Consider the following 27,227-nt stretch of genomic DNA (forward strand, 5'->3'; position numbering starts at 1 on the left):
GCCAGCCTGCTCTGCTCGGTGGGCGCGCTGTCCACGGACTGGGTGCTGGAGACCGAGGACACGCTAGAGCTCCGCACAAAGCCAAATGCCGCCAGCTTGGCTGCCGGGAGACGCGAGTATCCAGGAGGACGAAGTCCAGATTTTGGTAGATTGGATTTTGCAGCATTTGAACCAGAGGCTTTCTTTAAATCTGCTATAATGAACCCAAACAAACAAACAAACATCAATTGGCAACGAGATAGAGGAATACACAGACTATGAATAGTAATCTAACTCTATCATAAACTGGTCACAATTAATCTTGCATGGTGCGGTTCAGCATATTCACAAATATATCTTTCTTAGAAAAGCTCCTAGCTGTGGGCTGGGAGCTTCAGAGAACTTGCACAGGAGGAGAGGCAGCAGGCAGATGAGAAAAGAGCAGACAACCAGCCCTATTATACAGCCATAAATAACAGTATAAATAACAGTATACGGTGCTTAGGAAGCTGAATGGAACGCACATGTATGGTTGCAAGTTACCCTAGAATTGTGACACTGACATACACCTTAAAATCTGACATGCAATGGGTAGAGAGCCCTTGTAGCAAATATTCATCAGCAATTATACACAATGAGAAGTCACAGAAGCATGTTGTTGGCTAGCATTCTGTTCATTGTAGGAATGAGGTGAGCATAAAACATGGAACTGGCCAGACTGAAATCCAGTCTGCATGATTTACTAGCTGTGTAACCTTGGGCACTTGACCCAGCACTTTAGAACCAATTGAAGGACTGAGGAAGATAAAACCGGCCTCAAAGATATAAATATTACTGCTTGTAACAGAACTTGATAGATGCTCCAGTTAACACTACTATGGTTTTTTTCTCCTTTTTCTATGATGTGTTTTTATGTTACACTAAAATTCAAAAAAATAAACTTTAAAATTAGTCCCCAAATATGTGCAAAGCCAGCTAATTTTAAAACAATAGAACATCATGCTATAAATTAACCATCTCAGCATGATGATGTCTGAACGAGGCTCTGTTCATAGCCACTGCAATGATCATTTCCACACTAAAAGGGGCTTTCAATACCAGATAGAACCAGAATGTTATCACACACAAATACTCTTTAATATTCCTTAAAATAAAAAAGGAGCAAGTATCCTACTATCCTGTATAATTCTATTGCCATTTATCAACTTTTTCCTGCAACCATATTTACTGTGAGTGCTTATATACAGACCGTTCAGCAGTGCTCCTCACTCTTTATCATCTACTGACAGATTAACCAGGTTGCAAACTAATAATAAAAAAGCCATTTATCTTTTTAATTGACATCTAAAAATCAATAAGGAATCTACATTAGAAATAGATCTATGTGTGAAAATCTGTAGAGAACCAATAGATGCCAAGCTGGACCACTCGTGCCTCTTCCTCACTGGGAGCTTCTCCTAAGAGCGAGGCTGTAGCCAGTTGCACATCCATGTAAAAACAGAATATGCACAACTTCGGTTTCTTCATTTCTGGGTCAGGAAGAGGACGAGGGGGAGGGGGAGGGGGAAGAAAAGTAGGAGGAGGGGGGGAAGAGGAATCAGGTGAGTACAGAGGGCAGAGAGAACAGGGATTTTGGGCTGCAATATTGCTAATTCAGTTCTGTCCTAATGTTTGGGGAAAAAATATTCAAATATGATGAGAAATAATCACTGTTTAATAAGCAGTAATCACCCTTCTGTATCAGCAAGTAAATGTCATGTCAATGCCTCCAGCTGTTACTTCTGCATACTTTTAGATGATACTCCCAGAACAATGAAAATATCCCTATATATCAGATATTGTCTTCACAATAAGTTTACACCAACTCAATTTTGAATATGCCTGTAAAACAGTAAAAGAGTTGCTAAAATATTAGATGTCATTTCAACAGTAAGTAGACACTAATCCCACCACATTTTGATACTAGTTTTAGTTATATATAACCTCTTCCCTGGCCCCCTTAATCAATAATTGACCTAAGATTACATCAACTCACCTGAGAAGAATATGAATTAATTTGTTTTTCCTAGAAAACAAACCCATATTTGGGAATGAAGAATTTCTAAGAGAACCATAGCATGTAGTAAACATTTAATATTTAAGAATGAAAACTTAGTTTACTAAATCATTATGTAAGGCAATAAGGGCACTGAAAACGTTCAAAGAGGAATTTATTCTACCCTACCCTTACTGATATTCAATGACTGCTCATGCCGTCAGAAGAAAGGCAGTAGCAGAACATGGAGACAGAAGACTCAACAACGCAGGATCCCAAGTGCAGGTGAAGTAGGTTTCTAAGTGACTTCCAGACTGTCACTTTCTTTTAGTCCATCTTTCCCTTCTAATAAAGGCACATAGCGCGCGCGCGCGTGTGTGTGTGTGTGTGAGAGAGAGAGAGAGAGAGAGAGAGAGAGAGAAAGAGAGAGAGAGAGAGAGTATAGGCTACTTGTGGGAGTATGTCTTGCCCCAGATATCAGTGTACATAATTTTTCTAGATTTTACATAATCTATACATCAAGTTACTATCCAATGGCCTCTCCTTCTGCCAGATAAATCTCACAAATAGCTTACATACCTTCGGAGTTTGGAAGAGTAGGTCTCATTGTTCTTTGGAAACCACCAGTGCCTAGCACGGTAGGTCTGACGTTATTATTCAACCACATTTAGCTAAAGTTTGCAGTAGTCAAGCTTGCAAACCATTCATGCAGCCTGCTGTGTGAACTGAACACCTCCACTGGTCTCTCTGCATGAGAACTAGGCTGATGTGGGGCTCAAAGCTCAGTTTTCTAAACAAGCACCTCAGTGATCCTCATTCAGGTCGTCCCTGGACCACACTTTGAAAATGTCAACAGAAGACGCCACCTCACCCAGTGAAAGGTGTTCTTCAGCATTACATTCAGCTGCTGTGAATGTGCCTTAATTTAATCTTAGCTTCTCATAAAAGGAATTTAATTATAAAAATGTGCACTCCTTACTATTTCTCAAGTGCAGCATGTCAGAGGAATTTGTTTTTCCAGCTACTCAGTGTCCTTGGACTATTCAAGAATATAGTCTATTCAAGAATATATTTGACAGAAATAACCTATGAAGGTGCATAACAAGTCCTCAATAAGCCAACAATAACAATTAATGTTAAATAAAACTGAGCACACATAAAAGAGACCCCTTCCACAATGGTGCCACAAGCTCCATGGACACTTTCTCCAGTGAATCAACCATTAATAGTAAAAAATTAAATTTTATTTTAATTTTTTTATTTTTATTAAAAGAAGTTTTTGAATGTTTATTTTTTGAGAGAAAGGGTGTGAGTGGGGGAGGAGCAGAGAGAGAGGGAGACACAGAATCCGAAGCAGGCTCCAGGCTCTGAGCTGTCAGCCCAGAGCCTAACGCAGGGCTCGAACCCACGAACCATGAGGTCACGACCTGAGTCAAAGTCGGATGCTTAACCAACTTAGTTACTCAGGTGCCCCCGTAAAAAATTATTTTTAAAACACAACAATCACTTCCCCACAAGGGCACTTGTGGGGATGAGCACTGGGTGTTATATGGAAACCAACTTGACAATAAACTATTAAAAAAAAAAAAAGACATACACATAGGTCAATACCTGAGAGTCCAGAAATAAATCTGTACCTTTAATGGCAACTGATTTTTGACAAGGGCGCCAAGAAAAAAACAAACAAAAAAACAACAACAATCACTTACAGTTTCTAGAAATTGTTCCAAGGGCATACAGTGAGTGAATAAAGAAAACATTTATATATGGAAATCTACTAAATCCAGTAAGAAGAGTCAGACTGGATGGCACTTGAGCCTGATGCACTCCTTTCCCCTTCTGCAACCCTGTCTGTCTCGTCGTGATGAAAGCTTTAATCTGGCGGCTCTGGCCATGACAACAGGTTTCCTCTCCCCCTTGGCAAGAGCTACAATATCTCATTGAGAGAGGCAGGTTACCACCATTTCCCAACCCTATGCCCTCCCGCTAGGTTCATGTTGCAGAGGCTACGTTACATGCAAGCAGGAAGCCAAGAGGTCAGAGGACCCTTCATCCAGCCCAAGTAAAAAGGCAGAGGTACGACCCCAGGCACAATAGGCCAAAAATACTGGGGCCCTAATCCCTGTTTCCCTGGCTCCCTTGTAAGCTAGAGGTTCAAAATCAGGAGGAGTAAAGGGACAAGACCAGAAGCTACTGCCTCCCGCCTGGCACCCACTTGTAAATCAGAATTGTCGCTCCTAGAGGGACAGACCACTGTCCCTACTACACCCCCCAGCAGAATCATGACTGAGAGATTTGCCAATGGTAGAGACTGGCCATAAGAATGAATATCACTGGAGCACTGTCTGTAATGCCCACATTAAAAAAGAAGAAAGACGGGGCTTCTGGGTGGTTTAGTCAGTTGAGTGTCTGACTCTTGACTTCGGCTCAGGTCATGATCTCATGGTTTATGAGGTTCTGTGCTGTCAGTGCAGAGCCTGCCTGAGATTCTCTCTCTCCCTCTTTCTCTGTCTCTGTCTCCCTCTCTCTCTCTCAAAATAAATAAACTTTAAAAAAGAAAAAAGATGTCCCAGCAAGAAAGTAATCTTCCATCTAAAGACACTGAAGAAAGAAGAGCAAACTAAGCCTAAGCAGAAGGAAGGAAATCATAAATGCCAGAATGGTAATAGATATAACAAAATGAAAAAATAAAAGAGAAAGTCAACAAAATCAAAAGTTGGTTTAAAAAAGATCAACAAAGTCGACAAGCCTTTAGTTACCTCGACCAAGGAAAAAAAGAGAGAAGACTCAATTTGTAAAATTAAGAATGAAAGTGGAGACATCGCTACTAATCTTGCAAAAAATAAAAGGAATTATAAGGGAATATTATGAACAACTATAACCCAACAAATCAGACAACCTAGTGAAATGAAAAAATTCCAGAAAAACACAAAGAAAAAAAAAAAAGAAAATCTGAATATACTTACAACAAAGAAATTGAATTAGTAATCCAAAATCTTCCCACAAAGAAAATCCCAGATACAAATGTTTTTAATAGAGAATTCTATCAAGCATTTAAAGAATACCAGTTCTTCACAAATTATTCCAGAGAAAAAGAGAGAGTGACAGGGAGAGAGAGAGAGAGAACACTTCTACATTAATTCAATGGACCTTGATAACAAAACCAGACAAAAACATCATGAGAAAAGAAAATTATCTCTTCCAGATGCAAAATTCTCAGCAAAGAAATAGCGTACTAAAACCAGCCACACAAAATTTATTACATACCGTAACCAAGTGCAATTTATCCCAGGAATGGAAGATTGGCTTAACATGGAAATCAGTGTACTGTACCATAAGAAGAAAAATGACATGCCCATCTCAATAGATGCAGAAAAATCACTTGACAAATTCCAAGAGCATTTCATGATAAAACACTTAACACACCAGAAATAATAGAAAGATGTCCTCAACCTGATAAGGGGATGAAAAAAAATTCCATAGCTAACACCATACTCATGGGAAAAGACTGAATGCTTCTCCCATAGATCAAGAACAAGGTAAGGATGTCTGCTTTCACTACTTCTACTCAATAACTTGTGGAATGTTCTAGCCAGGGCAGCAGGACAAGAAAACTAAAAGCCATGCAGGTTGGAAACAAGAAGCAAATCTTAGTCTCTATTTGTAGATCACACAATCTTGTATATAGAAAATATCTATGAAATTTCTAAAAACGATTAGAATAAATGAGTTCAGTATGTAAAAGTCAACTGTAGTTCTATATACTTGCAATAAATAATCCAAAAATGAAATTAATAAAATTTTATTTACAACAGCATCAACAAGATAAAATATTTAGGAGTGTCCCACTCCCCTTTATATTTAACTGCTGACAGNGGAGCCCCTGTCCATCTCCAAGGGAACTCTCCCCCCGCCACACCCCCGACAATACAAGAGACTGACCCAAGTGGGAAGTTTCAATAATTAATTGGATTTTTGGAGACAGGAATATGTGATTGGGGTGGGGTCCTTAGCGTGGCTTTGGGTCACGTATCTTAGCTTGGACCTACCTATCCCACACCTTACAATGGAGTTGTAAGTGATGCCAGGCTCAGGGAAAAGACCACCTTGTGCTGTATACGGGTCCACTGGGTGATTGCTCGTGAAAAAGCAGTCAATGGGTGGGGGGGGAAACCAAAAAAGAGAAAAAGCCATTATGTGAAGTGCTGAGGTCTGCACTCCTAAAAGCGAATGACTCAGCAGGACCCTTAAATACCTCTGTTGCTGCTGCTGCCTATGCCTCTCCCAACAAAAATCCTGATCCTTGGGGTTATAGAGAAAAGTACCCATGGCAACTCTGTAGTACAGTGAAAGGGGTTAATTCAAATTCTCTTTAATCCTGGGGTCCTTAAATCCTACAAAGTAAACCCTAGCAGCGGGGGTAGCCTCCAACTCTGATGATACTGATTTGAAGCTCTCTGGAGGAAATCTATAAATATAAGCAAAGAAGAGAGACTCCTTAGTAAAAACAGCAAAGGGGAAAGAAAAGAATAGGAGAGTGGAGGAAGGAGAAGGAAAGAAGCCTGAATTCAGCAGAATAAACAAAAAACTGAAACAGAGGTTGACAGTGGGACCCAAATGGAAATCCAAAATTTACTAAGAGAATTTATCCTCCAAAAGATAAAAGGGAACTGACTTTTGTACTTCTACAACATAGCTTCTGAATTAATCTTAACATCTCCTTAAACATGTGGATTGGCAAAACTTTATGCCTTGGATCAATACCGGGACTCAAACTACAGCTACCTGGGGATCTCATTAAATTTAAATATGTATCCTCTATAATATTTTATAAGCTTAAGGGAATTACTGAACAAGTAATAAAGGAAACATAGATATGCTTCGCCTTAACCATAAGAATTATCATCTTGCCTAAATTTCCCAGAGTCAGAGTCTCCATTGCCCTATACTATCCCACAGTGGGCATGAACACTCTATGATTGATACATTAAAAGAATTTAAACTGATAAATTTCAAGGATTTAAGTTTTTCACCCGTTAAAAACTTGGCTTGACAAAATGGGACCCCACAGACCATACCTACAGTTAAAGTAGTTAACAGGACTTGGTGTGAATTAAAGCAAGGCCCGCAAGAATTGAAAGCCTTTATACAAGACCACTGCTGTTCATTAACAAGCCAATCTGGCCCATCGTTAGTCCCTCGGTCACAGTTTTCGTTCACTTCTGAAGAGACAGAAGTGCCCCTTTACACAGCGGCTACCCACGGGGCACCTCAGCAGCCTTGCCATCACGCACACCCTGTGCAGGCTAGCTCTTACCTGGATCCACCTCTCTCCAGGAGCATAAGTGTGCACACATTACAATAATAACATCTTCCTTTGAGGACATTCATCTGACACACTCATGCAGAACATATAAATACAAAGAAGCTCACTGAAAAGGGATAGGCCACTGTCTTACACACAGTGCAAGGCTCTGCCACCTTAATTAAATTCCTAAAAATTATTTGGTCAACTGTGGGGTACACCATCCCCAATACTGTCAACAAATAGCTAGTGGTTCTGACAGCATCCAAAATATTAAAAGAAGCCCAGGATCTTTTAGACTCTTTCGGGTTCGGGAGGCAAAATATTTGTCATTCAGAAATTTACATAAGCCCATTTATGCAGTTCTACTTGCAAACTGCCTCACCTTCAGCGGGATCCCTTCCAATAAAGGGCTCTAGAATCTGTTCAAATACCAATCAGCACACACTTCCATTAGTGCCCTTGGAGATGCTCTCACCGTAGAGGCTTTAGCAACCTCCTCTCATGCCTTCTGGGGTTCCTAGATCACTAATAATGGCTATAAGTGGCTCATGGGATTCCGTGTAAGAAACTGCCCTCCTCGGTCCTGCAAGATACCATATTAGAGTGGCACATACTGGTCTCTCCTGAAAAGTAAAGCTCTCATCTGCCCTGAACATGTGACCCTCCACACCAAGGTCCCCAATATGCCTTAGGTTATAGAAGTGGCAGCCCACAAGCTCAGCAGTGGTAGCCTGGCCTTCTTGCTACTGGGTGGAACCAAATCTGGGCCCTACGGTATAGCCCGCCTGCAGAAGGCGGTGGCCTCCTTGTCCTCCGTCCCTTGCCTCGTGTCACAGTGCTAGAGGAGATAACTCTTCTCCCATTGACTACCTGGGGAGCCCCCTGGGGAACAGCAATGGGAAGTCTGCGCACTTTCTAGGAGGAACCCTACCTGTCACACACGTGTGACCGAGCTTGTGGAGAGATACTGCTTTTCATCCCTTAACCAAGACACTCCCAAGGGTCAGTACAATTAGACAAACTTCAGATAGCCATCCAACACTGGATGCTCTTGTCAAAGTCAATCCCATGTGAACATTTTTATATGCTTGGGCCACTGGCATTGGCCTGGCTGTCTGGTCTAGCCAGTGGCAGCAACGGTTGCCCTTTTAAAGGTTAAAAAGCCCACTGAGAAGCTTTCTGTATCACAGACACCCAAAATATAAAATTAAGGTCACACAGGTTTCTGCACTTACTACATCCACAATACAAGATCTCACTATAACAGTGCTTATCCATTTTTAGAGTTCCAACCGTTACTAATAGTAAACAAGGTAATCATTTTGCTTCTCAGAACACATAAAGCTGGGCTCTTGAACAAGGCATTCGATGGAACTTTCACCTTCCTTAATGGCCTCGGGCTGCAAGCCTCAGAGAGCACTGTATTGGCTTACTCAACAAGTTCAAATTCAAGTTAATATAGAACATTTTAGTCGTCAAATATCAGGGCTCCCCCTCTCTCCCCATCTGAGAAAGCTCATGAGCAAGCCTGGTGTCCCCCCTCCCCTCCCCGGCACCTATGAAAAGTCAAACCACACAAGCACCAGCCTGAGTACGTCACACTCACCCTGCCTACTCCCTAACCACAACAACTTCAAGTGAAGCTCCGTTCCTTGCTCTCTCCCAAGCCATTTGCACCTGCTTTGAAGGCCTGCTCTGCTCTCCCCAGACACATGAAATATGTAGATAATAAAGCTTTCTACACACTCTTGAGGTAAGTGTGTGGCATCAGCAATATCCACTGGGAAAGAGAAGCAAATGAGGGCTTTCCATTTCATTGTCCATGGTAGCTATGCAATCACCTCATTGGCAAAATTCCAATTACAGATGACCCTTGAACAGTAGAGGTTTGAACTGTGTGGATCCACTTATACGTGTTTTCTTTTTTCTAATAAATGCCGTGAAAGTATTTTCCCTTCCTTAGGATTTTCTTATAACACTTTTCTCTAACTTACTTTATTGTAGGAATACAGTATATAATACATATAACATATAAAATATGTGTTAATCAACTGTACGTTATTAACGAGGCTTCTGGTCAACACTAAGACTTTGGATTAACAGCTATCAGTAGTGAAATATTTGGGGAGACACAAGTTACACACCGATGTTCAACTGCACAGGAAGACTGGTCCTCCTAACCCCCACATTGTTCAAAGGTCAACTATATGGGAGAATCAAAGTAGATGGTTTTTGGGTTTTGCTTTGTATTAATTTTACTTATACCAAAGTGCTTGAAAGTATGAAATACACTGCCTATAGACTATAAAGCTATTTTGTGAAAAGACTACTCTGTAATATTTCATTTTGCTTTACTATAACTCCAAATTGCCTGCATATTTTCCTAATACTAAATGAGTATCTAAACAAATTTGGGGGTTCATGTATATTTTCAAGGTGGCTGCATCAGGAATAAATTTGATATGCAAAGTGTAAAACATATTCTCTGAAAACTACAAAACATTATCAAAAGAAATTAGAGAATACACAAAAAAGTAGAAAGCATTCCATGTTCATGGATTAGAACACTCACTCAATGTTCTTAAAAGATGGCACTACTTCCCCTGTTGATCTACAGATGTAGTGCAATTCCTATCAAAATCTTAGCTGGCTTCTTTCAGAAACTGACAAGCTGATCCTAAAATTCATATGGAAATTCGAAAAAACACAGAATAGTCCAGCTCTTGAAAACAAAAACAGAAAGGCCCTGATCTTGAAAAACAAAAACAAAGTTAGAGGACCCACACTTCCCACTTTCAAAACGCAGTACAAACCTACAGTAATCAAGACTATGTGGTACCAGTGTACGGACAGATACAGTTTAACAGAAGAGAACTGAGTTTCCAGAAATAAGTCAACATGTATGGTCAACTGAATGTCCACAAGGCTGCCAAGACTGTTCAATGGCAGAAAGAAATGGTGTGTCAACAAATGGTGCTGGGACAACTGGATATGTATGTGCGTAAGAAGGATGTTAGACTACTACCTCTCGGCATATTGAAAACATCTCAAAAATGGATTAAAGACTTCAATGTAGATGGTAAAACTATGAAACTCTCAGAAGAAAACATAGCTATAAATCTTCATGACCTCAGATTAGGCAATAATTTCTTATACGTGACACAAAAAGCTTAAGCAACAAATGAAAAAAAACCCCTGAATCTCATTCAAAGCAAAAGCTTTCAAAATTAAAACTGCAATGTGACAGCACCTCATGCCTGTTAGAATGGCCACCATCAAAAAGGGAAGATATAAATGCCGGTGTGGAAGTAGAGAAAAAGGAACCCTAGTGCACGGCTCCTAGGCTTGGAAATTGGTACAACAACAATGGGAAACAGCATGGAGAACCCTCAAAAAATGAAAATAACCCAGCAATTCCACTTCTGGGAATATATCCAAAGGCAAAGGACATAAAAGAGATATGTACACCCCCATGTTCATAGCAGCATTACTGACAATGGCCAAGACATGGAAACAACTGAAGGTCTGTCAATGGATGAATGGATAAAGAAGTTATTTTATACACACACACACACACACACACACGCATACACATGCACAAACAAGAATATTATTCAAGCCATTAAATATGCGAAAATCTGCAACAACATGGATGGAATTTGAAGGCATGATGCTAAATGAAACAAGTCAAACAGTGAAAGGCAAATACTGTATGATCTCAAATAGAGAATCTTAGAACAAAAGAAGCAACAAATAACCCCAAACAAACTCACAGCACAAAGAGATCAGTTTTGTGGTTACTGGAGACAGGAGGCTGGGGGAGAGGGGACTGGAGAAAGATGGTCAAATGGTACAAACTTTTAGTTCTAAGATAAATAAGTACTAGAGGTGTAAAGTGCAATGCGATGACTAAAGCTAACACTGCTGTACAATATGTAGGAAAGTTGTCAACAGTAGATCCTAAAAGTTCTTATCACAAGGAGGTAATATTTTCCTTTATTCTTCCTTCTTTTGTTTTGATTGTGTCAGTGTGAGAAGATGGATGTCAGCTGAACCTCTTGTGGTGACCATTTCACATCATATGTCAATCAAACCATCATGGCTTGTGCCTTTAACTTATACAATGGTGTATGTCAACTATTTCTCAGTAAAACAGAGAAAAAATGTGAAAGATTTCATGTTTAAAGGACATAATCAAGAAAGCAGTGGGAGGAGGGGTACCTGGGTGGCTTGGTCAGTTAAACATCTGACTCTTGATTTCAGCTCACGTCATGATCTCATGGTCCATGAGTTCAAGCCCCACATCGGGCTCTGTGCTGACAGTGTGGAGCCTGCTTGAGATTCTCTCTCTCCCTCTCTCTCTGCCCCTCCCCGACTTGCTCTCTAAATAAATAAATAAGTCAATAAATAAATAAATAAATAAAAGCAGTGGGGGGAAGCAACCTAAGAATGGGAGAACACATTTGCAAAATATATACCTGATGGCTCTCAAGTAAACAAAATGTATGGCTAACTCTCTAACTCAACAATGAAAAGAAAAATAACCAAATTTTAAAATGAGCCAGGATTTGAGTGGACATTTCTCCAAAGAAAATATACTGCATGCCAATAAGCATACGGCAAGATGAATAACATCCTTAGGCATCAGGAAAATGGAAATCAAAACCATAACGAGATACCACATCACACGCCCACTGGAATAACCAGTGGTTATTATAAGTTATAATAAGACAGACATTAACAAGTATCGGTAAGATGTGGAGAGAGGGGCTCCTACACTCAGGGTAGGAATGTAAAATGGTGCAGCCACTTTGCAAAACAATCAAGCAGTTCCTCAAAAGGTTAGACACAGAGGTACCATATGACAGAGCAATTCTACTTCTAGGATATTCCCCAGAGAAATGAAATGAAATGAAATGAAAACATAGGTCCATCCACACAAAACTTGCACGTGAATACTCATAGCGGCGTGACACATAAGAGACAAAGGCAGAAATATGCGAATATATATCAACTAAGGAATGGATAACCAAAGCATGGAATGCCAATGCCAATACACTGGAATATTTTTTAGTCATTACAAGGAATTAAGAACTGATACATGCTACAGTATGGACGAACCTTGAAAGCATTAATGCAAGTGAAAGAAGCTAGACAAGACAGACCACATATTGTATGATTCTACTCAATGCAATGTCCAGAATAGGCAGTTCTGTAGAGAGAGAAGTTTAGGGGTTGCCAGGGGCTGGGGTTTGGGAAAATGAGCAGTGCCTGGGTTCTGCATATGGTTATGTACACACACACACACACACACACACACACACACACAACCATTGAACCGTATCGTTTTAAAGGGCAAATTCTAGGGAGCATATGAATATATCTCAATGAAGCTGTTATATCAAAATAGAAGTTTTTTAAAAAGAATAAATAATTATTGTCTTTGGTTGAGTAACAAGCTTGCACTAAGGCCAAGCAATGCTATCATTCCAGTCTCTGTCACCACTGCGATTGTCACAGGGGCTGTATCAGAGACAGAATTTGGTCTATCATTGTGTGTCCTCCACAAAAAAACCCTTCTAAGAGACAGGTGAATGACACGCTAGATCAAAGACCCTTCCAAATGGATTTAATGGTAATGGAGAAATTAATTAAAGTAACTTCAAAATTAATAAACATCTACAAAAAATCCCCTTTAGGATCAAATATTCAAATTCTATGCACAGAAGCTGAAGTATACTTATTTTTATCAAGGCTTTATGTTCTTGCAAAACTTTGTCCAAAAAAACAGATAAAAATTCTTGTTTGAACAACAAAAGAGATTTCGCTGCTACTGAATGTTTCAATGATGTGTCGCTATTTCAAAGTAATGCTGTTTTTCTTTTGAAAGATAAATCTTTTGAAGAGTGCAAATCTTCACATTTCAATGAAACTTGAAGAACTAGATCTGTTCTTACCTGTTTTCCTTTTTGTGTTGATTCTCCTTTGAATATATTTTTAAATAAACATTTCTGCTAGAACTATCTCCATCAGCTAGGACCAGTTACAACAGTGCTTTTAAGATTCAGTACTATATTGATAAAGGTCCATCCGTCACCGTCTAACATTCTTGACATCCCAGGCAGTAAAACAGACTTTAAGAAAGGAAATGTGTATTAATCCAATTCGATATTCATTCATGGACACACACCATTGTCAAGCACTTCATGAGCTGTTGTGGGAAATTCAGAAGCGAAGAAAGAGTGCTCCCCAAGTAGGGCTTACAACCTACTAAAGTAGAGGCACTTGCTTGCAAATCACCACACCCCGAGAGAAGGGGGAGAGAGCAAGGCCAGAACGGAGGCAGGACCTGGGGCTAGAGGAATAAAAGACCTAAATGAAGGCAAAGTCCAGTAGAATGATTCCGAGTTTTTAAGCAAGGCCCATTTTGTCCTTATAATTTTATGTTGGAGAGGTGGTTTTACTCCTGGCATATTTATACGTACACGGCAAGGTATTATTGGAACCAAACAATTTTTTTAGATGCTCCAAGATCTCCCTAGTTGCTTTGTTTTTTTTTTTTTTGTTTTTTTTTTTTTAATGTTTTATTTATTTCTAGGAGAGAGAGACAGCGTGAGCAGGGGAGGGTCAGAGAGAGAGGGAGACAGAATCTGAAGCAGCTCCAGGCTCCAAGCTGGCAGTCAGCACAGAGCCCGACACGGGGCTAGAACCCACGAACCGCGAGATCATGACCTAAGCGAAAGTCGGACGCTTAACCGACTAGCCACCCAGGCGCCCCAACTTCCTAGTTGCTTTGAAAAGTATCTTCTTTTGCAGACATTCTGGAGAGAGGTGGTTTGCTTTGTTCAGACGCCTGAGAAACAATTCCTCTTTCACCTTGCTCAGGACTGTGCACAAACAGCAACTGTTTAAACCAAGGATCCTTCACATAGGGAAACCATCAACAGAATTCTTTTGTAAGAAGGCTAGAATCCTCCCATGGGAGAAAGAAGGACACAATTAAACAAAGCAAGGGAAGGGGCATTTTTCAGGATTGTTACTAAAGATGCGGGTTTGATACAGTTACCATCAAGGGGATCATCTCAGGCCAGACTCAAACTCTTTGACCTTCCAAGATGCCCTCTCCTGCAATGATCTTCATATCCCAGGATCCATAGCCTTGGGTAGTCCCCTCCCACAGTGAGTCCCCTCTTACTGCCTTGTGTGGCGAGTAGAACACTGAGGGCGTGAAACTCCTCCGGCTATACTGTAAGAGACACTGCAGTTTCCTCCTTGGTCTCTTGGGCTGCTCACTTTGGGGGAGACTGAGCACCATGTCATAACGTTCAAGCAGCCTTGTGTGGAGACCCACATAGAGGGGACTGAGGGCTCCCTGCCAGCAGCCAGCACCAACTTTGCAGGTATGTGACTGAGCCAGTTGGGAAATGGGTCCTTTAGCCTCCAGTCTGCAGATGGCTGCAGGTTAGCTAACATCTGACTCTCTGGAATTTGAGGACAAGGCTCAATTCAGTGGGGCATTCTCTCCACCAGCTCGGTGATGCGTCAGCTTTACATAGGGACTGTCCCAGTTTCTGCTGTAAAAGTCCCACATCTTGGGAAACCCCTGAGCACCACCAGGAAAACCAGGATGGCTGATCACGTTAGATTTATTGCACCCGGGCTTAACTAGCAACTTCAACATTTATAGCACAGCTGTGAATCTGGATATAAGTGGAATCCTGGAGTGTGAAGAAGGATGAAAACGAGGAAGACATGCCAACAGCAGTGACATAGAATGAGCTGCCAGCTAGATGGCAGGGTAAATTCTCTATGATGATTTCATCATCTCAGCAAAGCCAAACCGTCAACACTGAAAAGAAAAGCTTCAGTGCTGGGAAGATTTGTTAGCCACACGCAAAGGAGTGTTGTTGGGCCCTCACCTCCCACCATATAAAAAACTGAACTCGCAATGGATGACCGATCTACATTTGAGAGATAAAACTATCAAACTCCTAGAAGAAAACACAGACAGAAGGCTTCAGGAACTTGAGTTAGACAAAGACTTAAAACAAAAGGAAAAATAGAAAAACTGGACATTATCAAGACAGAATACTTTTTTATTTCAAAGAAGTCAATCAAGCAAGTCAAAAGACAACCACAGAATGGTAAAAAATATATTGCAAACCATATATATGATAAGGGACTTGTAAGAACTCTCGAAACTCAACCCGATTTAAAAATAGGCAAAGGGGGAACCTTGGTGGCTCAGTCGGTTGAGCATCAGACTCTTGGTTTTGGCTCAGGTCATGATCTCACGGTTCATGACATCAAGCTCAGCATTGGGCTCTGTGCTAACAGTGTGGGGCCGGCTTGGGATTCTCTCCTCTCTCTCTCTCTCTCTGCCCCTCCCTTGTTCATGTGCTCTGTCTTTCTCAAAATAAATAAATAACTTTTAAAAAAAGGGCAAAGGATCTGAGTAGACAATTCTCCAAAGAAGATACACAAATAGCTAATATGGATGTAAATTTTCCAACAAGCACATAATCACATGTTCAACATCTCCAGTCATTAAGGAAATGTAAATCAAAATGGTAATGAGATACTACTTCACATAAAGAGGAGAGTTACAATTTAAAAAGCTGATAATACCAAGTATAGGAGAGATTTCTGTAGAGAAATCAGAATCAAGCCCTGACGGTGGGAATGTAAAATGGTACAACGGCTTTGGAAAACAGGCTGGCAGTTGCCCAAACTTTAAATCTGGATTACCTACAATATCTCAGCAATCCCGCCCTTAGGGACACACCCAAGAGTAAAGATGAATATCAACACAAAAACTTGTATACAAATGTTGAAAGTGACATTATTAATAATAGCCAGAAGTGGCCAAAAGAACCCAAATACCCATCAGCTAATGAATTTACAAATGCATTGTGATATATCCATACAATGAAGTATTCTTCGGCAATAAGGAATTGTTATGAATGGAACTATGTTCTCCAAACTGTGTATTTTGGAGCCCTAACCCTCAATGTGAGTATATGTGGAGACCTTAAAGGAGGTAATTAAGGTTAAATGAGGTCAGAGGGATGGGGCCCTAAGCCAGAAGGGCTGATGTCCTTATGCAAAGCGGAAGAGATGCTAGTGATCTCTCTCTGTATATACACACAGAGAAAGACCATGTGACGACAGTGAGAAGCTGGCCATCTGCAAACCAAGGAGAAAGGCCTGGCCAGAAGCTAACCCTGCTGGCACCTTGGTCTTGGACTTCCAGCCTCCAAAATTGTGAAAAAAATACGTTTCTGCTGTTTAAACCACCCAGGCTGTGATTTTCTATTATGGCAGCCCAAGCACACAACTATAGGACTGAGGTAAAACATTAGGGCAAACAAAAGCAGCCAGACACAACTGGCCACATCTTACAAGACTCCAGTATATGAAATGCCCACAACAGTCAGATCCATAGAAGCAGAAAAGCAGATGGATGGTTGTCAGGGGCTGGGGCTTAGGAAAAGTGAGGAGTGCCTGATAATGAGTCTAGGGTTTCTTCCTTTTTAGATCCATGAAAACGTTCTAAAATTGATGGTGGCGATGGTGGCACAACTCTGTGAACAGACTTGGAATGACTGCATTTACAATTTAAATGAGTGCATAGATGGATGACTAGATCAGACCTCGCTCAACCCAAAAGAGAGGTGACTAAAGCAGAGGCACTTGTCGCATCAGCGAGCCCCAGAGCCACCTGAGAGCAGCACGGAGGGCCAGGGAATGAAAGCTGCCTTGAGGAGGGGAAAACAGAGGAAGCAGAAGGAAGACAAAGAAAAGAGAATGGCTCTCAGTTCAGCTGAGCTGAGGAAACACCCACTGAACATACACCGGGTGTCACGCTAGCTCTCGCCAAATAACAATACACGAGGCCTCGACCCCACGAGCCCCACTAACGCCAGCCGACACTCGCATCCAGAAAATCCCAATGAAATACGCACGGCTGTACGACAGACGCAAGAGCCCAGAGCTCTGGGGGCACGGAGGGAACGAGCCTAGCCTGGGCTCGCCGAGAACGGGCTGCTGTTCCAGGTAAGCTCGGGCCAGCTCACAGAGGGCAAACGGGAGAGAGGGGAGGAGGGTGTTTCGGGGGGAAGCCGCTTGAGCAAGGCCTGCAGGTGGAGAGGGAGGCTGGAGGAACCTGACTGACATCTAGGCGCTTGGTCTTCTCCTGACAGGCCAGCAAAGAACTGGAAGAGAAGGAGAAGGGATTTGATTTGCTGCGTGGAACATGGGTCGGAGAAGGGCGAAACTGGACGTAGGGAACTGAGCTGGGAGGCATCAGTGAGAGGACAAATGGCTGTTCTGAGAGCAGGAAGGGAGTCAAGTGGACGTATTCAAGTTATGAACGCAGCGGGAGTTGCTGATTGAGTAATTGGGGGGCGGTGGGGACGGCGAGGAAAAAGTAGTCCCCTGCTACAGGAGCAAGAAGAGATGTACAGACCTGCAAAATCTCACAGGGCACGTGAAGCCAGACCCCACTGAGATCATGTGCACCTGAAAACACAACAGTGTGCAGGGGCTCCAGGAAAATCCTTCCACTGCAAAAAGAGTATGAGCAAGCCTTGGCCGGAAGGGCCCCATGGAAGGCTCTCCCACAGACTGCTTGGACAGCCTGTGGGGTGACTTCCTGTGCTCACCAAGGCAAACCCCAGAAAGGCACATATTGAGGAGTAGGTGGGAAGAGGCAAGGTTGGGGGGTGCGGTGGGGGGCGGGGGTGTGGAGGCTCAGGTCCCAAACATGACACAAAAACTCCATCTAGCCAGAGGTAAAGGGTAAAAGCACAACAGAAAGGCTTGTGCTGACCTTACAGATGTGTCCCTAATCTAGGAAAGGTGCGACAAGGAATGTAACTGGTAGCGGTGACTCACTGACATTATTTCTTACTCAGAGCAGAAAGTGAAACCACTCCAAGTTGCTTCGTCGGGTCTTGTTCAGGCTTTTGGAGTTATGAAGAGATTGGTCGAAGGTAAAAACAGAACACTGTGCTCAATGAGCAATAAATCATCTACAAAACCAAACGGTCCCTCCTAGTTATGCTGTGTGTTTTTAACTGAGGTCCAAATCTCAATGAATTTCTTGTAAGAGTCTAAAAAACTGGGATTAAGCATTTTTGGATTGTTAGGTTCACCAGGATGTGAGTATCCGCATTTGTATTTCTGTCTAGACCTTGATCTATCACCTAAGGTGACTGCCTTTAATTCTAATACTTTCCACTGTATTAGAATTAAAAAACCACTAGGCAGTGTTAACCTATGAACATGTTTGGTGAGCGTATAAATGAATCAGAGCCTCTACATAAGAGAAGGGACTTGGAAACGGGTAGGGTGTCAGAAATAGGCATAAAAGAGTGCTACCAACAGTAAGCAAATAAGCGGAATGGGCAAGTACTTTGAATACTACCAGTGTCATACTTCATTTGCTGGACAGATCTGCTTATAAATAGAAGCTGCTCAAAAAGATACATCAAATGCAGGTGACCTTGTACTAGTGTATCTTATAAATTTAGAAGAGTTAATTATTTTTAACTGATTCTAAATCTGATATTACTCAAATGCTGGGTTATGAACGTGGACAAATCAGTAATGTCCTTGGATCCTGTTTCCATTAGTGATTCTCAGGGAAATCAGCAGAGGCTCAAAGCTAATTAAAAGGCACAACATTTTTATGAGCAAATGCGGTAGAATCATCTGTTTCCTGATGAAAGGCTTTAGCGTTTCAAAAGAGGAAAAAGGAAAGCACTTCATCTATGTGCTAAGGAAAAACCCTCAGAAAATTATAATGTGATGACATAACACGTCTTTCCCCTGGAGTGCCTTTAAAAATACAGTTGTCAGTGCTTTTACAAGACTGATGAAATGGATTCATTTTGCAGTACTGAACAGCACCCTATGCAGCGCAGGTCCCCAACGCTGACGAGGTTTAAGGAGACTGCCAGCTCGAGGTGGCAGACAGAACAGGGGCATGTTTACAGGGATGCCTTAAGATGAGAGTAATTCAATATTAAGGGGTACAATGAATAATAGCAGCCAACACTGAATTCCTTCCACTAAGCACTTGACATATTTAAGCCTAGAATGACAGAGAGAACAGAGACAGGTACTTACTGAGCGAGATATGTCAACAATTCTGGAACACAGGCGCAGAGAGACGGAGGCCCCTGGCTGATGGGCCGGAGAGCAGGAGCGCAGCCCGCAGCAGATGGAAGGGCAGTGCCGCAGTGGAGGACACAGCCTGCTGACCTCCCGGCCTGGGCTGCAAGCGTGCACAGATGCAGGTCCCGGCACCAGGGGAGTGCAGCGGACAGACAACGAGCTGCCTCACGGGGGCACGCAGTGTCCAGGACCCAGGTATTTACCCCCCACCTCCCCATTCCTGCCAAGCCCCAGAGTAAGAGCCAGAAGACTTCGAAAGAGTTTGAGCAAATGAACTTCAAGTTTATCTGACTCAGTAAGAGTGAATGACCACAAAAAATCTGAGGAAAGCTTCTAGCGTAAAATGAGAAAAATGAACAAAACAAGGAAAAAACCTGGCCCTAAGGATACAGAGAGAGCTCAAGCAACAAAATATATCATTTAAGAAAGGTCTAATTTGCATCCTCAGAGAAATTTGGGAAGATATTACAACAATAAAACAAAGAATGATATGTTACGAAGGCAGCAATCAGAAACCATGAAAGCATCTCAGAAATTAAAAATACCAGAACAGTTCAACAGCAGGTTGAAAAATAAGTCCAGGAAGGTTGTCTAAAATGAAGAAGGAAAGCATGAGGTACGAGAAAACAGGTAAGGAAAAGTTGACGCAGGTTATCACTTTGGGAGGTCGCCAAACCAAGTAACAGAAATTCCAGGAAGAAAGAAAAATCGGGGCAGTAGAAATTAACAAAATTAACAGTGGAAATAAACAAAAACAAGATGATTACCCAAAGCCGAAGGGAGACATAGGTCTTCAAATGCACAGTTTAAGTGCTTTGCAAGATAAATCAATCATCAATCAATTCCTCCTTCCCTCCCTTTCTCTGCTCCAGTCTCTCCATCTGTCTGTCTCTCTCCCTCCCTCCTTCTCTCTGGCACACACACACACACACACACACACACACACACACACATACACACACACACACACACACACACACACACACACACACACACCTGGAAATTTCTTAAACACCAAGGAAAAGATAAGATTCTAAAGTTTTCAGAGAAGGAAGAAAACCGTGGGTCTCCTACAAAAGAGTATTTCTCAGACAGGCACTGGGTTTCTTCTGAGCAACACTGGAAGTCTTGATATTTTGAAAGAAGATCATTTTCAACCTAGAACATATTTTTTAATCCAGTGAATGCAAACTAAAGTTGGTTTCAGAAATGCAAAAATCTGCTACTTTGCCTTCCTTTAACTCTCTTAAGAAATTACTGAGGATGGAGCCTGGAGCCTGCTTCAGATTCTGTGTCTGCCTCTCTCCCTGCCCCTCTCCGGCTCATGCTCACACGCCGCTCTCTGTCTCAAAAATAAATAAAACATTAAAAAAATTTTTAAAGAAAATAAATTAATGAGGGTGTATTCCAGCAAAACAAGCAAGGAAATCAGAAGTGTGGGGCACCTAGATCTATCCCAGGAGGAAAAGAATGAAGGAATGTTCCAGAAGAACATCATTTAGTTGAGAAGGCAAACAGAGCTATAGGACTGAAAGCCCCAGAGTGGGAGACCAGGAGAAACAGACAAAGACATTCTGAAATAGAAAGACTTCAGGGCACCTGGGTGGCTCACTCAGTTAGGCATCGACTTTGGCTTAAGCCATGATCTCATGGTTTGTGGGGTTGCGCCCTATGTAGGGCTCTGTACTAACCGCTCAGAGCCTGGAGCCTGATTAGGATTCTGTGTCTCCCTCACTTTCTGCCCCTCCCCTGTTCATACTCGGTCGCGCGCTCTCTCTCTCTCCCTCCCTCTCAAAAATAAACACACATTAAAAAAAATTTTTAGAAAGACCAGAACACAGCAGGTGTCCAGAAAATACTGTATGATTGGACAGTTCCTTCTCTTACTCCAGTTTGAGATTCTACCTACCCATACCACTCAGTACTCTCCAATTTCTGAACCTGTGCTTTCAACTCATGTTTTTAGATTGTTTTGGACTAAGACAATCTTGCCTTACTATATAAAATCTAGGAAGACAAGCTTTGTGCTAGGAGCTCACACACAATGATAAATCAGACACACGTCTTGAGATTTCACATCAACAAAGGTCGAAGATCGCAAAACAATCAAATCTAGGTTACACAACCTCATCTTCACTATCATTTTCAAAAGCAAACAGATGGATCAGGTAATCACAAGGGCTGAGTCTCATTAAGTGGCACCTGGTGGCTCAATTGGTTAAGCATCCGACTTCGGCTCAGGTCATGATCTCACAGTTCATGGATTCGAGTCCTGCATCAGGCTCTGGGCTGACAGCTAGCTCAGAGCCTGGAGCCTGTTTCAGATTCTGTTTCTCCCTCTCTCTCTGACCCTCTCCTGCTGATGCTGTCTCTCTCTCGCTCTCTATCTGAAATAAATAAAACACTAAAAAAAAAAGAAAAGAAAAGAATCCACAGTGGATTTTTTTTGCCTGTAGAGGTGAGCTAGGGCTGGCATTACTCTCCCTTATTTTCTATTCATTAATTATTTCCCCTCCCAGTCTATTCTGAAATGAACTTGACTCACAAGTCAGCCAGTCAGTCAGAGCCACCTGAAACCCATTTACTTCTTTCCATCCCCCACCTACCACCACCTGGGATGGGCTACCATTTCTGGTGCAACAGCAACCTCAAACAGTCTCAGTCTCCAATCCCTCTTACCCCACTACACCCCATTCCTGTCCCTAAATCCAGTCTCCAAACTTCAGTCCAACTGATATTTTTAACAATGAAATAGAATCATACCAAGCCATTGGTTAATACTCTTCATGGCACTATCTTACTCTTAGGATAAAAGTCAAATTCCTTAACAGAGCTTGCCAGGTCTACACCAACGTCTCTTTTTTTTTTAATCCTTGCCCAACACTCCACCTTCAGTCACACTCACCTGCACATGTACCATTCCCTCTGCCTCAAATACCCTTTCTTCTACACCCACGACTGCCGCATCCCTCACCCCACAGCCTTCATACCATGCTACATCTGAGAAACTTTCCCACACCCTAACTGAGGCTTAGATTCCCCTCCTGTGTTCTGAGCTCAGAAGAGTGTTGTCACAACATTCACACTGTACCACACCTGCCTGTGGGGTCTCTTCTATCTTGTTCAGGGCTGTATCCTCAGTGCCTAAAATAACTTGACACATACAAAGGGCTCAATAACTGCTTATTAAATATATACACAGTGTTTGTACAAATACACAGAAAAAAATAATTGTTATGCCTATGCTCCAAGCCAGAGCCACTGAAGTTGACTTTCTGGGTCTGGGTGGAGGAAACCTGAAGTTTGAATAAATGTCTCCAGGGCATTATTAGGCATGCTCAGTTGCAATGAAAGTAAGCCAAAGATAGGACAGCTCTGTTTGCTGAATGCACAATGAAAATACAGCCACTGTCAATGTCCGTTTCAACAGTAGGTACAAATGGATAACGCTGAGAGATATATGAAGACAAACACCAGAACAAACTGAATGGTTCGAGACACATGGCTCTTCTGTCATCTCCAAGATAAGTCCCAGGGTCATCCTGTGTCATTAAGATACCAAAGAACTATATTCAGACCACATTCTCCTTTACCATCTCAGTAATTTACTGGTATGTCTTGTGGGGATGTTTTCCCATCTTATATAAACCTTCCTTACAGATGATATAGTTCTCATAAAATTAAGTACAATAGTGATAAAAATAGTGAAGTGGTGGGGCACCTGGGTGGCTCAGTCAGTTAAGCATCTGATTCTTGATTTCGGCTCAGGTCATGATCTCAGTCCCACGCTGGGCTCCACACTGGATGTGTAGCCTGCTTAAGATTCTCTCTCTCTCTCCCTCTCCCTCTGCCCCTCACCAGCTCACTCAAGCATGCGCTCTCCTTCTCCTTCAAAAAAAAAGTGCAGTGGCACTTAGATGATGTGAATAAACTGCTCTCATTCTTAACACAGGAATCAATGCTTCGCCCACTCTGTTCTTCATTCAAGTAGTCCTCTCCTCATTTGCCTTGGACGAATGAATGCCCTACTTCTAAGATTTACCCAAACGCAGGAGACCTTGATATCATTATTAACCACTTTTTGGGGATGTCCTGACAGTCACCACCACCTCTCTCCAACTTCTCTCTGCAGGCCACTCCCTCACATTTCAAACTAGTTAATCTCCTCCATGACACTCTAGAAACCCAAACAAAACCCAACTCTGCTTCCCCTCCAGCTAGCACCTAAAGGCTCTTTTCTCCACCTGCACATTTTTAGAAACAGCAGAGTCTATTCTCATTGCTTCCACTCCCTCAGTTTTCATTCACTTCTCAGCCTACAAATAGGTGACTTCAACCCCCACATTTTACTAAAATTGCTCATTCGAAACTAGGTCACCAACTGCTTCCTAATTTCCAGTCCCAACAACCTCTTTGCATTTTTACTTATTATCCTTTCTTCCATGAGACAATTTTGATCATTTTCTCTTTTGGAAACTCCCTCTTCCTTCGACTCAAATACTACATTTTCCTGGTGCCTCCGTCCATGCTTCCCACAGTGGTCTGTCTCTTGTAAGCTTCTTTCTTCAGTTACTCTTTAAATGGGGTAGAAATTTCCCTTGTTGACTTTTTCCTCACCCCACCCTGCCTCTCTCTCTCTCTGAATCTGCTCGTCCATTCTCATGGCTTCAACTAGCACATTTATCTTTGGCTCAATTTCTCTCCAGCCCCAACTTACGCCTTTTGTAATTTTCGACCTAAATGTCCCCCTCGGAACTTCAAACACTGCACATGTCACCTAACTGTCCACCACCACTCCTGACTTTACAAGCCATCCCCTTGTGCTCCATACTAAGTAACTGGTCCCTATAAAGGAGCTGAGTCACCCACACTGATAACCTAGAATGGGTACACACTCTACCTTTATCCCTCCTCAGCCTGGCAAACTCTGATTTAGCCTTCAAAATTCAGCTCAACTCACCTCATTTAGAAAATCTTTTCAGAGCCCCTATCTACATGAACAGAGTTGGGTACCCGTCCTTAAATGCATTCTACACATGTCTCCATCAAGCATATCTCGCCTCCTACTACAACTGCAAATTCATCTCTCTGTATCCTCACAAAGTCATGGACTATATATTTAATCTGTGCATCCCGAATACATACAGACCAGCAGCCCAGCCCGTAAGTCAGCAGAAAATTTATGAATAGTTGAATAGCTGAATAAATAATATAGTGAATTAAGGAATGAATCTGTTGGGGCGCCTGGGTGGCTCAGCTGGTTAAGCGTCCGACTTTGGCTCAGGTCATGATCTCACAGTTCGTGGGTTCGAGCCCCATGTCGGGCTCTGTACTGACAGCTCAGAGCCTGGAGCCTGCTTCTGAATCTGTATCTCCCCAGCCTCCCCTGCTCATGCTGTCTCTCTCTCTCAAAAAAATAAATAAAACATTTAAAAAATTTTTAAAAAGGAATGAATCTGTTCATCTCAAAGACTGGCAATGCCTACCAACAGCTGTCCATCGGTCAGTAAACTATCACTACGACTGCTACTACGACCACCACCGTCACCACCACCAAAGGCTTGTCATTTGTTTTTGCAAAGAGTTTTACTGGAACACAGCCATGCTCATTGGTTTACATATTGTCTATAGCTGCTTTTGGACTACAACGGCGGAATTCAGTAGTTCTCACAGAGGCTGTATGGCTTACAAAGTTTAAAATACTGACCAACAATGCTCTACTTCTATTAGTGCTAGAACATGTCTGTCGAATTCTTTCTACTACTGGGGTCTGCTAGAATGAGCAGGGACACAGAGGGCTCTGGGGCTCTCCGGGGTGTCCAAAGGACTTCACCCTAAATAATCCTTCACAGACACTAAATTCATTAGAACTTAAAACTTGCCTTCTAACACAAGAAGATTCAGAATATGCTTTGGTAACAAAAAGGCAAAAACAGTCAGAGGGGGAAATAATGCCATCACCTTAGAACTCTTACCTTAGAAATAATGAGTATATGCCTAAACTTTGCTAAAAACCTCACATTATATGACCATTGAGACTTTTCAACAAATATTAACTGTGCTTGTGTTTTAAATTGTTCTGACCAAGTTGACTTGCTCTTCAAGATATGTTACATTAACTTCATTATCTGCATTTTAGAATTTGGTAGAATGTATCCTGCCCTCAAAAAAAATTAAAGGGGAAAGCTTACATAGCAGGTTAAACTCCAAAATAAAATGTATTTTAATGAGTAGAATTCATAGGAAAACTGTATATAAGCTGAGAAACCTTGTCCCAACTTCTCTTATCTGACTGACCTCTTCTAGTTATTTATAGAATGACATACTCTCATCTAATCTTTTAAAAAACTTCTACTCTGCCACTTTAACTATTCCTATCAAAAAATATAGTTCTTTCAGGTTGCATTGGCTGACACAAAAATGTCATGCCCTCAGGAACACTGGGTATATCTATTTCCATGAGCACAAATTACATCCTGACGTGCTGTATATTGTACACGTTATCATTTTTTACATAATGTTTTAGGCCATGAGAGATGTTTTTCCGAGGAAAGAACATAAAATACATATAGGTCTACTAAAAAGGCAGTGTGGAAAGGTACTGCCTTTTTTATTCCATAGAAGTGAGGGATCTAATAGTGAACTGTGTTTATATATGATCTTGGGTTGTACTCAGACAGATACACGTCCCCTACAGGGAGGTAACAGTCCTGCTGTGCTTTAAGCACTTAAACAGGATCTTGAGTTCCATGCCCAGGCCTGGTGACAGTAAAACGTGATAGTGTCGTGGATGACGGTGAAGTGAGAAAGTACTGTATACAAAAACATGGAAATGATGTAAGGAGTAAGGAAGTCCTCAGATTCATTTATCCTTCAGCAGACAGAGTTACATCCAGATCTATGAGACTTAAAAGTCTCAGGAAATAGCATTAACTTATGATACTGAAACTTGGAAAGGATCTATACTATGTATCTATTGCATGTCCAGTCCTTAGGCCACTTTAAAGTGGCTGATGGTACCCACAGAGCCAATGCAGGAGTGGAAAATCAGGAATTCTTCCCAATGTCTAAGTCACAGATTACTGGTCTGTTAAAGATCTAAGAGTTTTCCTACCTAAGAATGAAATTAATGTAGTATATGCAATTCCTGTATTACCAGGTCTTAGAATTCAGAACAAAGGAGATCACTTCAGGTTGGAAAAGTACAAATACAAAATTACAGGGTGCAGCATTAGGGCTCTTCCTATCTCCAATTCTCATTTACCAGTGTGATAGTGCTCAGAGCCTTGAGTGGCCATGTCGAATAAAGATATGAGAATAATCAAAGTAAGAATGACAGAGAATCCATGGGGCGCCTGGGTGGCTCAGTTGGTTAAGGGGCCGACTTCAGCTCAGATCATGATCTCACAGCTCAAAGGCTTGTGAGTTCGAGCCCCACGTCAGGGTTTGTGCTAATAGCTCAGAGCCTGGACCTTGCTTCGGATTCTGTGTCTCCCTCCCTCTCTGACCCTCCCCTGCTCANAGAGAATCCTGACCTGTTGAATATGTGATTACGGGTAAACACAAAATACAACCATATATAGACACATTTTTAAACTACTCTTAAAATAATAACCTAAAAAGCCAAAAAGAACCACTATATAAATACCCTGGAGCTACAAAAGTAAACACAAGAGGAAAAAAGAGTTTTTATTAGATAACACACACTATCTGACATTAACAACC

The 27,227-nt window shown here is 41.8% G+C and overlaps 1 protein-coding gene across 3 annotated transcripts in view; it reads right to left on the reverse strand.

Moving 5' to 3' along the window:
- The window catches only part of MTUS2 (microtubule associated scaffold protein 2), a 376,214-nt gene that overhangs the window by 323,950 nt on the left and 25,037 nt on the right, over positions 1-27,227 (reverse strand). Inside the window, exon 3 of one of the 3 annotated variants that reach the window (XM_077745433.1) lies at positions 7-190. The exons of 1 other annotated variant lie outside the window; for it this stretch is intronic. In XM_077745433.1, the coding sequence (XP_077601559.1) occupies positions 7-190 (184 nt within the window). Of the gene's footprint in view, positions 1-6; positions 194-27,227 lie in introns of all 3 variants that reach the window. One more of the 3 variants, XM_077745434.1, reaches the window with a different exon arrangement.

This window comes from Crocuta crocuta, unplaced genomic scaffold (assembly GCF_008692635.1).
Source record: "Crocuta crocuta isolate KB4526 unplaced genomic scaffold, BGI_CrCroc_1.0 scaffold258, whole genome shotgun sequence".
Lineage (NCBI taxonomy): Eukaryota > Metazoa > Chordata > Mammalia > Carnivora > Hyaenidae > Crocuta > Crocuta crocuta.